This window comes from Eptatretus burgeri, chromosome 4 (genome assembly GCF_056783735.1).
Source record: "Eptatretus burgeri isolate ZD-2024b chromosome 4, Ebu_testis_v1, whole genome shotgun sequence".
NCBI classification, from domain to species: domain Eukaryota; kingdom Metazoa; phylum Chordata; class Myxini; order Myxiniformes; family Myxinidae; genus Eptatretus; species Eptatretus burgeri.
In genome coordinates this window covers 75,445,626-75,458,125 of record NC_140964.1, presented here as the reverse complement: position 1 = coordinate 75,458,125, position 12,500 = coordinate 75,445,626, and the positions used below count along the sequence as shown (strand labels likewise).

General features: G+C 49.2%; 1 protein-coding gene across 6 annotated transcripts in view; it reads left to right on the top strand.

The window, feature by feature from the left end:
• The window catches only part of LOC147028385 (transcription factor AP-2-alpha-like), a 167,440-nt gene that overhangs the window by 120,426 nt on the left and 34,514 nt on the right, over positions 1-12,500 (top strand). The window contains exon 8 of one of the 6 annotated variants that reach the window (XM_085878711.1): positions 8,577-8,811. The exons of the other annotated variants lie outside the window; for them this stretch is intronic. Coding sequence (XP_085734837.1) covers positions 8,577-8,646 — 70 coding nt within the window. The 3' untranslated portion in view covers positions 8,647-8,811. Of the gene's footprint in view, positions 1-8,576; positions 8,812-12,500 lie in introns of those variants that run through there. 6 annotated transcript variants of the gene reach the window in all.

The following is a 12,500-nucleotide window of genomic DNA, read 5'->3' as shown; positions in this document are numbered from 1 at the left end:
TCGGGGCCCAATCGCTCGGACCATCACGTAGCTCGCTGGTGACTTCTCTCCGGCTGGCTACTTCTCTCCGGCTGGCTACTTCTCTCCGGCTGGCGACTTCTCTCCGGCTGGTGACTTCTCTCCGGCTGCAACTTGACTGCCTCCACCGACCAACAACTTGGTGACTTGGCTGGCTCCAACGACGAACGAACTCCACTCCTCCGATCAACAACCACCGTTTGGACTCACCCACTCAACTCCACTCCCCGGCCAGCGAACGCGGATTTTTATCGCCCCGGGGCCTTCGCCCCTCCCTTCCCGGTGCACCGGGAAAAATCCTAGGAGTGATGGAGTTGTTTTTCTTCGGAGCATACTTTTTGTAACCGTCACTTTTGTTTACCCGTTCTGAGGGATCCGCCCCAACCGTCAATCCTGTTTTCGTCCCACAATATTGTGGTGGGAGTTGTTGAGTTGTTCTTTTGTTTTGTAGAGATGATGGCGAGGAGATGTTGGCGGTTGTGGAGAAGGTGGTGAGGAGATGATTGTTTAAAATAAACATTGAAAAGAATAACACAACCTCAAGATTCACAGCCCGTTTTACATCAGTGGGGAAATATGACCTGGACACACACTTATCGCCATAACTGATCTTCGGGGAACCTGAATGGTGTTCTGTGAATTTCCACATCCGTAACAATATATATGTATATGTGTATATATATATATATATATATATATATATATATATATATATATATATATATATATATGTGTATATATATATATATATATATATATATATATATATATATATATATATATATATATATATATATATATATATACACATTATACATATTGTTACGGTTGTGGAAATTCGCATTACACCATAAAGGGCCCTCAGGTGAGAGATCTGTGTAAGTACATGTGTAGTTAGCCCAAACCCGTTGTATAGAGGGAATTTATGTGATCCATCCGGGCTGCGACGCTTTGAGTTAGCCATTTTTCTGTTCTATCTTTTATTTCAAACAACAGCATCTCAACAACCACGCCATCCCCACCACAGCGCCAACCACACTACAACCACACCACCTCCACCATCTACGCTACCACATCTTCGCCACTCGCAATTCAATAGGCCCCGTGCGGTTACGATCTCCACGGAGGAACAAACAAAAACCAACAACGATGCTCGAGGGCTTTTCCCACCTGTTTCTCCCGTATAAATTCTCCACGCTCGGTGTGGTGGAAATGCGATCCGAGCCGGGGGTCAAAGGTGAGAAAAGGTGGGGGCCTCTTTTTGGGGGAATAATTCTCTGGCCCTGAGCCAAAAACTGACTCCCCCGGCCCCCGCACGGGGGGGGGGGGGTGGAGGGAGAGCGAGAGGGCACGCCCCCCTTCGAGAGGCTTCTCCAAGGAGCTCGAAGGCAGGCGGGGCCGAAAACGGGGCGGAGCGAAGGGCAGAGCCCCGCGCTACAAAAGGCGGACATCACGGACCTTGGTGAGTTGAGTTGGTCTTCGGTTGGTCGAGTTGGTTCGAGATTTTGGTTCTTCGAGGCTTCTGGTCTGCTTGTCTTGTCGGGGGAAGAGGTCCTGCGCTCGCGGCTTGGCGAGCGGCCTGTCAACGAAGGCACGGACGGGAGAAGCGGCAGTGCCGGTTGTGAGGTGGACCTACGCGTCCAGACGAGGAGTGCAGGAGAGGGTTCGCCGGCCGCGAGAGAGGTCGGGGCTAGGCGTGACCATGCTGACGGTCGTGGGAGAGGGACTCCCTGGCCACGAAAAGGGAAGTCGCAACTTCTTTTCTTTTTCCTTTGCTTTTTGTGTAAATGCTTGTGGTGGTGCCGTCCGTAAAGTAGAACTGCCTAAGTGTTGCCGTCTGTCGGTCTTATTCGGTTTTAACTCTGCATTTGCTTTTGTTGCATAATTGTATGGCTGTGGATTCGTTGCTTGCTTTATGTCTTTGTGTGTAAATAAAATGCTTGCTTGTTGAACTGTTCCGGCTCTGCTTCGTCTCTTTCCTTTTTATTGACTCTCCATCCTGCATCGCGTAAGAGATTCGTAGTGGGTTTAAAACGCCCGGTTATTAATCGGAACCGTCAAGGCCGACGATAACTCCGCTCGGTTATCCCTGTAATACAGAACGAACCGCTTAAGTGGTTCGTGTCCGGAGTCGGCCTGTGGCGTGGTACGATCGCCCGGTCGACCACTCGCGCAGGCACTTAGGTCGGTCGGATTTGGTGAGCAACCCTATCCTGCGCGGGTGGGCAATTGCCACGATCGTGGTGAGGTTAAACCCCCACCCGTGACTGGCTCCGGGCGATAGTTCCCGGAGGGTCACGACTGAATTGTCCATTCGGTGGGCGACGTGTCGCGATTCTAGTTACGTGGCCGATCGCACGCCGGCGGGCGCGAATTCGCAACACTGGTGTCAGGAGTGGGATACAAACTCTCCCGTCTCCAAGCTAAATTCACGGGAATCGGTTCAGGGGTGAGTGGAGCGACCCCTGATTCCCTCCAAATTACGAGTGTACCAAATTAATCCCTTCCGAGAAATATGATGGAGTCTCAATGCGAGCGGGAGCTGGGGGTAGAAATGAATATGTGTTATAATGTACACACCATGGTCCAGGACACCCGTGAGGAAGACGCATCTTTACCCCAGGGATGGGAAAAGTGGCTATGCCATGCAGCGGGTTATTTTTATTATTACAATTGCACCACTGAACGTGGTCAGTGGATGCGGCCAGGGCATGTGACAATGCAGCAACTAATGGCCGTCATGGACCTTGCGATGAGGCGAAAGGATTGGGATCTGGGAACAATAGCGGAGGATATAAAAATCCTCCGAGAGTTTGCAAACGGGACCAGGACGCTACCTGAAGGAAATACTGAGTCGAGGGGGAGTGTGGCGGCGGTTCGGACCACGATAACGGATGAGGAAGAATTGACGGAGAAAATAATGATGATTGGACAAGAAGTGTATGAACTCGCACAGTTGATGACGAGCGTTGCCGCCACGACAATTATCGGGGAAACTAAAAAACTCGGACACGAGGGGACGACGCAAGAGTTGAAAGAAATAACGGAGAAATTAAAGGAGGTAGAGGTGATGACGGAGATGCGGGAATTAAAGGAAATAACGGAGAAATTGAAGGAGGTAGAGGTGACGGAGACGGAGACGCAGGAGTTGAAAGAAATAATGGAGAAATTACAGGAGGAAGAGGTGACGACGGAGACGCGGGAATTAAAGGAAATAACGGAAAAATTGAAGGAGGTAGAGGTGACGGAGATGGAGACGCAGGAGTTGAAAGAAATAACGGAGTGATTAAAGGATGTAGAGGTGATGGAGACGCAGGAGTTGGAAGGAATAACAGAGACAAGGGAGATAGAAAAAGTAGAGGAGAGACTACACGATAAAGACGGTGTGAAAGACTAGCACACACACACATGGAGTTAGTGGAGGATGATGAGGGGGAGCTCGGGGAATGTGTCGTGACCCGGTGCAAGCAGCCAGATAGCCTCCTTCGGGAATGGAGGGAGACGCTATGCTCCCTTAAAGCGGATCTCGACCAGGTGGGTCCGGTCAAGCTTTGCGAGGTAGAGGGGGCGAGTGCTGTTGATGGGTGCACATGGAGATTGGGGGGTTTGGAGACTCCAGAACCCCTTGTTGTGGCGCGAATTCCCAGCGTGAGTGTCCCGGTGTGTGTGGTTTCGAGTGTTTCGAAATGCGTGCTGAAACGCACACATAGCGTGGGTGAAATGGCGATCGTGAGTGAAAAGGTGTGTGTAACAGAGACCACGTGTGTGAGAAATTGGTATGAAAGAGAGATGACGATCGGTATGCAGGAACATGCAACCGCATGTCCGAGTGTCAAGGAGAGGTATGTGAGCGTCATGGCACGTGGGAGTGCGTGTGTTAAAGGGCGACTATGACGGCGACAAAAGGACAAGGGCCGGGTAGTGGCCGTAGCTGTTTTGGGGACCGCGCCGGGTTTGCCCAGCGAGCGCGAGGTCCGTGCTGTGCAACGCACGAGGCCGCCAAGTGTGCGCTTGCGGGAGTGAAGCCCGGTCCGGAAACGCCAGCGGTGGATGTTGCCAATCCCGCGGACGGACAAAGGTTAGGCAGGATTACGGATTTGGACCGGACGGGTTCTCCACGTAAGCTTGTGTTAAGCTCCAACAGGCAGAGCACATGTGTTCGCGTGGGGAACCCCTCGAGACGCGGGGCTTGTGTTTTTTTTATGCGCAGAGTGGCGTCATGGCAGCATGTCGGGTTGGAATCCGGCAGGAGCGTGAATCCCTGCCGGATGGTGCCGTCCTAGAGGGACGAAGGACGCGAACAGCTGCCATGACGTCATGCCACAGGTGCGCGGCTGTGAATTGCCACGCTGGTGCACAGGTTGTGAGTTGCCGCGCTGGTGCTGCACAATTTAAAAGAAAAAAGCAAGCCTCGCTTTCGGGTGAACAGGATTCCCGGGCATGGGGTGGAAGACCCCCCTGCCTGGGCACAGGATACCACTAGTTAGGGGGAAGGGTTAGTGTTAGTTAGACCGGCTTCATGGGGCAGGGGTAAGTCCTCATGGAGTCCGTGGAATGGATGAGGTAGAGGGATTTTAGTGAGATTTAGGTTGGGAAATGATTTTTAGAGATTTGAGAACAGTGACGACTTTGAGTGTGTAGAGGGGACGTAGCTTAGCTCCGTAGTGTTAAAAAGAACGTGCTGTAGTGTAATGGATGACGTGGGAGCACGAGTTAGTTTGGGGATGTAGTGAGCAGGATGGCAGAGATCAGCGATGTGTGTGTTGAAAAGTTGTGAGGTGAGTGCATGATGAGTGAGTGAGGCCAGCGGGTCTGTGTGTATGGAGCGAATGTGGAATGCATGGTGCGATGAGTGATTGGGGGGAGGAGTGAGTCCCGCCCAAGGCACCCCGGGGTCAGTATAAAGTGAGTTAGTGGGTTAGTTAAATTGACAACATGGAGGTCGTTTTGCTGGTGGTGTGAGTGTAGGCTGGATACCTATTTGGAGGGGTGCAGGAGCCCTGTTGATGGGCTGGGAGCATGGCTGCGAAAGGTGAGTATCGCTGAGTGGGTACCCCGGGCACCAGGCTAGTCGGCCGCGGTAGGCCAAGGGCCCATGGGGGGCCAGGATAGCGTAGTGGGCATGGGTGCACCCGCATGATGCAGGGGCCCGGGGCGCCATTGGCTGCGTGGGCAGTGCATTGGGCATGGGCACCCAGGGAAGGGGCCCGGGGCGCCAGCCTGCCACGTGAGCGTTTCAGGGGAGTCGCCAGGGAGGGCACTCCCCGGTGTTTAGGGAGCTGGTAGGCTCGGAGGCAGTGTAGTGCCCGGGGGTGCCATAGCGGGAGAATCGGCACAGGGTAGTTCCTGCCAAGGGAACCACGCGTCCCAGCCATGAGACCGTGTGAGGGAACGGAGAGAAAATTGGGGGGCGAGGCCCGAAATTTGCGAGGCCACCAACACAGGCGATGAGAATCTGGGTTGTTGGAACCAATAGATTAAGCGAGAAATGCTTGTTGAAAGCCCCGGGGTAGTTTAAAGGTAAATGGATAGGGTAGATTTGGAAGTGTACCCCTCCGCACCATCCATCCCTTCGCTCACGTTGTGGGCTGCTGGACCCACTTTGGGTTAGATCGCTGAAATCCGGGGAGGCCATCCTGAGGCTTGAGTTGGGCCTTGGCACAGGACGCTAGCTCTCCCTTATTCCCCTCCAGGAAGGGAACGTAGGGGTTGGGAGTAGGCTAGGAGACGATAGGTTCGCCGAACAATGACTGTAAAGGGGGTTCGAGGACGATTTCTCGTGGGGAAGTGAAGATAAAAATAAAAACAACAAAAAAATATATAAGTTGGGGCTAAATTGTGTTTTGACAAATTAAGGGGGTGGGTATGGACAGAGACAGGCAAAGGCGATAGGTTGGGAGGGAGACTGTTTGGTAGGTCCGAGCCCGCCTTCTGAGTGGCCAGCACCACCGCACTCCCTCCACCGACCTGCACTGCACAGCAAGAGGCCGGCCAACTTCTGCGGCTGGCTGTTTTTGCTTCAAGGCCTGTGCTGGTCAGCTTCACTGCCGGCTGTTTTTGCTTCAAGGCCTGTGCCGGCCAGTTCATCTGCCGGCTGTGTTTGCTATAGCAGCCTTGTCATGCTTTGCCTGACCACCTTTGCCATGCCATGCCTACTGCCCACGTTTACCAGCCCCGTTCTGTTTTGATTTTCCCCCGCCCCTTGTTCATTGCCATGTGCGCCAGGATCATCGTGGAAGTTGCAAGAACTGTCCTGTTGGCAGCTACAACATGGGCCTCCAGTGGCGGCCCGTGCGCCGGTTGACTCTTTGCCTTCTGCCTGCAGTGTTCATTGATCCTGGGCCATGGTTTAGTGTAAAATTTGGAAGTTAAGGTTAAGATGTACTGTAAATATGAGTGCGCCCCCGGCATGTCGGTCTTAGCGCGGGCAATTTTATTTTAGTCGTCCGTATGAGTGGGTTTGTTTAGTTAGTTACTCAGCCCATAGGTTATTTATTTTGGGGACATGAATAACATGAATGTCGCACTCAGGGATCCGTAGGTAAAACGTACTCGGGGAGAACTACACATGATGGCACACGAAAATTTGACGACTCGGGACGAGTCTGTAAAAAGGGGAAGGGGTAGTGTTCCGGTTGTGGAAATTCGCATTACATCATAAAGAGTCCTCAGGTGAGATATCTCTGTAAGTACATGTGTAGTTAGCCCAAACCCGTTGAAAAGAGGGAATTTATGTGATCCATCCGGGCTGCGACGCTTTGAATTAGCCATTTTTCTGTTCTATCTTTTATTTCAAACAAACAGCATCTCAACAACCACGCCAACCCCACCACAGCGCCAACCACACTACAACTACGCCACCTCCACCATCTACGCTACCACATCTTCACCACTCGCCATTCAATAGGCCCCGTGCGGTTACGATCTCCGCGGAGGAACAAATAAAAACCAACAACGATGCTCGGGGGCTTTTCCCGCCTATTTCTTCCGTTTAAATTCTCCGTGCTCGGTGTGGTGGAAGTGCGATCCGATCCAGGGGTCAAAGGTGAGAAAAGGTGGGGACCTCTTTTTGGGGGAATAATTCTCTGGCCCTGAGCCAAAAACTGACTCCCCCAGCCCCCACACGGGGTGGGGTGGAGGGAGAGCGAGAGGGCACGCCCCCCTTCGAGAGGCTTCTCCAAGAAGCTCTAAGGGAGGTGGGGCTGAAAATGGGGCGGAGCGAAGGGCGGAGCCCCGCGCTACAAAAGGCGGGCAGCACGGACCTTGGTGAGTTGAGTTGGTTTTCGGTTGGTCAAGTTGGTTCGAGAGTTTGCTTCTTCGAGGCTTCCGGTCTGCTTGTCTTGTCGGGGGAAGAAGTCCTGCGCTCGCGGCTTGGCGAGCGGCCTGTCAACGAAGGCACGGACGGGAGACGTGGCAGCGCCGGTTGTGAGGTGGACCTGCGCGTCCGGACAAGGAGTGCCGTTGACGGTTCGCCGGCTGTGAGAGAGGTCGGGGCCAGGCGCGACCACGCTGACGGTCGTGGGAGAGGGACTCACCGGCCACGAAAAGGGAAGTCGCAACTTCTTTTCTTTTTCCTTTGCTTTTTGTATAAATGCTTGTGGTGGCGCCGTCCATAAAGTAGAACTGCGTAAGTGTTGCCGTGTGTCGGTCTTATTCGGTTTTAACTCTGCATTTGCTTTTGTTGCATAATTGTTTGGCTGTGGATATGTGCTTGCTTTGTGTCTGTGTGTGTAAATAAAATGCTTGCTTGTTGAACTGTTCCCGCTCTGCTTCGTCTCCTTCCTTTTTATTGACTCTCCATCCTGCATCGCGTAAGAGATTCGTAGTGGGTTTAAAACACCCGGTAATTAATCGGAACCGTCAAGGCCGACGATAACTCCGCTCCGTTATCCCTGTAATACAGAACAAACCGCTTAAGAGTTCGTGTCCGGAGTCGGCCTGTGGCATGGTACGATCACTCCGTCGACCACTCGCGCAGGTACTTAGGCAGGTCGAATTTGGCGAGCAGCCCTATCCTGCGCAGGTGGGCAATTGGCACGATCGTGGTGAGGTTAAACTCCCACCCGTGACTGGCTCCGGGCAATAGTTCCCGGAGGGTCACGACTGAATTGTCCGTCCGGTGGGCGACGTGTCGCTATTCGAGTTACGTGGCTGATCGCACGCCGGCGGGCGCGAATTCACAACAAAAAAAAAATATATATATTTATATATATATATATATATATATATATATATATATATATATATATATATATATATTTATATATATATATATATATATATATATACATACCGTGGAACCCCAACATTCGCGGATTCGACATTCGCTGATCCCGCATATTCGCGGTTGAGAATGTGACATGCTTCACAATTTGTGGTTTTCGTAAGCAGAAATAATCATCTAAGCAACACACTCATAACACAATTCTATAACCCTCTCCCACAAACTGCACATAAAGCACCTCTATGTGCACATAAACCATTCCCCACCACCACTCCCCCCACCATCACCCAAACAAACAATGATCACACTACCCATCCCTCTTCCATCTCCCCAGAACTCTTGCATGGCAATCTATGTGCAGCATGTCTTGGGTCTCATTCCTTCTTCTCGTCCCACTGCCTTGACATGCTAATCCTAACTTTAACCCTCGCCTGCATGCCCTTCAGCGCCTTCACCTGCATCCCCTTTGGTACATGACTCATTAGCACCCTGACCTACGTCCTCTTCAGTGGAGTTCACTGGATTCGAACTCATCTTCATCATCATGATCATCATCATCATCATCATCATCATCATCATCATCATCATCATCATCACAAGTTATGTCGTATCGTAAATAAAATTTGGAAACAGTACCTGCTGTTGTTTTTTTGTTTGCGAGTGTTTTTAATGAAACTGTAATCATGTGCTTTTGCATTTGTAAAATTTAAACATTTACCTTATGAATCATGAACCACGAGGAATCTATCCCCCTTTTCTATTGAAACAATGCCCTGACATTGGTGGCATTTTCCAGCAATGTATCTCCTGTGAATGTAAGGGTCGAAGTGGAAATAAAGAAGAAAGTTTGTTTTTGTGTGTTTGTTCATTTATACATTCGCACCTTGCAGGAACCCATGTCACCAAACTTTGCATGGCCCCTTCTTTCATCCAGTGGAAGGTCAAGGGCTATGTTTGGATTCAAAAAAAACATTGAAAAATTAAAATCAGATAACTGGTCTTCAGGTCTCTATCGGGTCTTATGCTAAGAACCTACCTACGTTTTTTCTCCGGAAGCGATCGAGTAATATGTATTGTGAGGATCATATGTTGAGGTTGTCATGATTTATTGTCAACAACACAAATATAATTATTATAGTGTTTACACCTGCACCTGCTTTAAAAATATTGCTTTACATGGGTTTCTTATCCCTTGTTGGACTTGGTCTGAAACGGGGGCTTATGGATTTGGCCTCGATTTTTGTGTCCGTGCGTGCGTGCATGCATGTGTCCGCAACCATATGTTGGCCATGCATGGACAAATTTTATTCGTACTTGGCACAAAGACAACACATGATGGTATACATATGCACGTTATTTTTCTTTGACATCAGGTCCAAGATGGCAGACTGGCGGCCATTTTAGTTGTAAAAAAAAAAAAAACCTTGGTGCACTCTGAACACGTCCTCAACCATTCCTCGGACATGCATTTACTGACGGTATTCAAGCTTGGCACATGGATAATGAATGACGGCTTACATATGCATGTCATTTTTTTTGAGAGCAGATCCAATGTGGCCAATTGGTGGCCATTTTAGTTGTAAAAATACCTGACGTTCAATACATCCTCAACTATTTTTCAGACAAGCATTTACCGATGTTACTCAAACTTGGCACGCATTAAGAATGACGACTTACATATACACATCAATTTCTTTCGAGATCAGATGCAAGATGGTGGACTGGTGGCAATGTTGTTCCTTCAATGTATCCATCCATCCATCCATTTGGATCATATTCTGTGCAGAGCGTTGGTGCTGCCTCAGCAGTCTCCTTGGATATTGGGCACAATCCTGGACAGGTCACCACTCCGACATAGGATACCAGCAAGCTGGTACTCATTTTTGCCGACTTCGGAAGGATGACAGGCTGAGTCAACCCTACCTGTTGTTAATTCAACAGCAAAGTGAGGTTTGAACTCGGGACTCGAGGATCCCAACCACTCCAGATACCAACCACTCGGAGATACCAACCACTCGAGCCATGAAGCCAACACCAGGCATACTTTTTTTCTTTTTTTGTATACATTGTCAAGACACGCATGAGAGCTAACACGCAACACACAGCAAGGGGGCATGAGACAAGAGGGGTGGGAGAGTGAAGGACAAAACAGTGGGGAACAGAGACATTAGGAGATCTGTGGAAGGGAGAGGGATGGGGCGGGGAACACGGGGTATACAAGATGGACATTACAAGGACTTTCAGGAAGGAAAGCATGGAAATTGAAGGAGGTGGGTTTGGGGTGTAAAACTTTGGGGGGTAGAAAAGATCGAGGTTTTTGATGGGGGAAGAAAAGAGGTGGTGGTGGTGATGAATGGCTGTTTTGAAGGCCTGGAGGGAAGAATGGGATTGAAGAGAGTGTGGGAGTTTATTCCAAAGGTGGGGAAAAAGAAGAATAAATGAGTGAAAGTGAGCAGTGATTCGTGATTTTGGTAGTTTTACCAGAAGGGGGTTGTTGGTGGACCTTCAGCTCCCTGTGGAATATGGGAGGGGGACATATCGCAGGTAGAGCAGGGGGCGGGGGGGGGCGAGACCAGAGAAGAGATGTTAGAAGACAGAAAGACCACCGACCTGCCTGCGGTGAGAGAGTGAGAGGCCCAAAGACTCAGCCTTCCCACCGTGGGAGATACAAATGATCCTAAATGCCTTGGTTTCCGCAGCCTGAAGCTGAGAAAGGTGAGAGGCAGGAGCTCCAGCCCAAAGGCGAGAGCAGTACTCCGTCAGGCTGCAGACAAAAGCTTTGTATGTGGTCAGGAGCTCAGGTGGGCCGAGGAAGGACTTTGCACCACGGAGGATTTCGAGTCAGCGACTGGCTTTAGAGGCCAGGTTGGAAATGTGGCTTTCCAAGGAAAGATCATGGCAGAGGGTGGGAACCAGAAGCTTGAATGAAAGGACTTCTTTGAGTGGATTGTTGAGAAAGTAGATGGGGGAGGGGGGGTTCCAAATGGTCCTTTCGGAGAGACATCGTGAGAGTGTGAGATTTGTCAGGATTGAAAGACATGTTCCACATGTTGGACCAGTTTGTGATTTTATCCTGACCTGCAGAGAGGAAAGAAGCTGCTGCTTGCCGGTCTGATGGATGACAGATGGTACGGCAGAGTGTGGAGTCTTCAGCAATGAGATAACGAGGATTTTCCAGAGAGTCGGAGAGATCATTGATGAAAGGACACTTAAATGTATCCCCAACCATTTATCAGACATTTTTGGTCTGATTTGTTCAAACTTGGCAGAAGCATAGTACATGTTGACATACACATGCATGCCACTTTGCTTTTTGATTTGATCAAAGATGGCCGACTGGTCGACTGGTGGCCATTTTAGTTGTACTTAAATATAGGCTATCCCTTTAACTCCATTCCGAACAAGCTCAAATGAGCTAAGATCCTCGTCCTCTTAATGATGACGTCATAAAAACGAATATGACGTCATTGTGATGTATCAGGTTTGCGACAAATTATCTGTGCTAATGCCCGGTTTGATTCCCGCAAACAAAATTCAAACAGCTTGCCTATTTTCGGAAATAAAGTTAGAGGTGATTTCCATTAGCGGCGATATTATGACGTCAACTTTTTTTCTAGGAAGAATTTCCAAAATCGGAGATGGTTACTGCCTGCGCGTGGGCTTTCTGCATATACATGGCAAGTTTCACAAATATATGATGAAAACTCTGGGTTGTGAAACAAAAAATGTCAAAAAATAGGAATGACGTCATAAAATTGATATGACGTCATAGTGATGTATCATATGTGCGGTAATTCATCTCTGCTAATGCCCTGTTCGATTCCCGCAAACAGAATTCAAAAAGCTTGCCTGGTTTCGGAGATAATTTTTTAGGCGATTTCCATTAGCGGAGATATTTTGACATCATAACTTTTTTTTTCTCGGAGGAATTTTCAAAATCGGAGATGGTTACTGTCTGTGCAGGGGTATTTTTTACATATATATGCCAAGTTTCAGGAAGTTCCAATGAAAACTGTAGGCTGTTTTCTTGAATTGAATTTCTTGAATTTTGTCTTGTGGACAAAAAAGTCCACAAGAAGAAAATGAAGAACAACAACGTGAGTAAGACTTGGAGATCCTCCACGAGGATCTAAAAATTACAAAAACAATGGGGGCTATGACTTTTTATATCTTTTTTACTTAATACAACAATTCTGTGTTTATCCCTTGTGTGAGTATGTTACTTACACACTGCCATAATCGAGTAGTATGTTTTGTG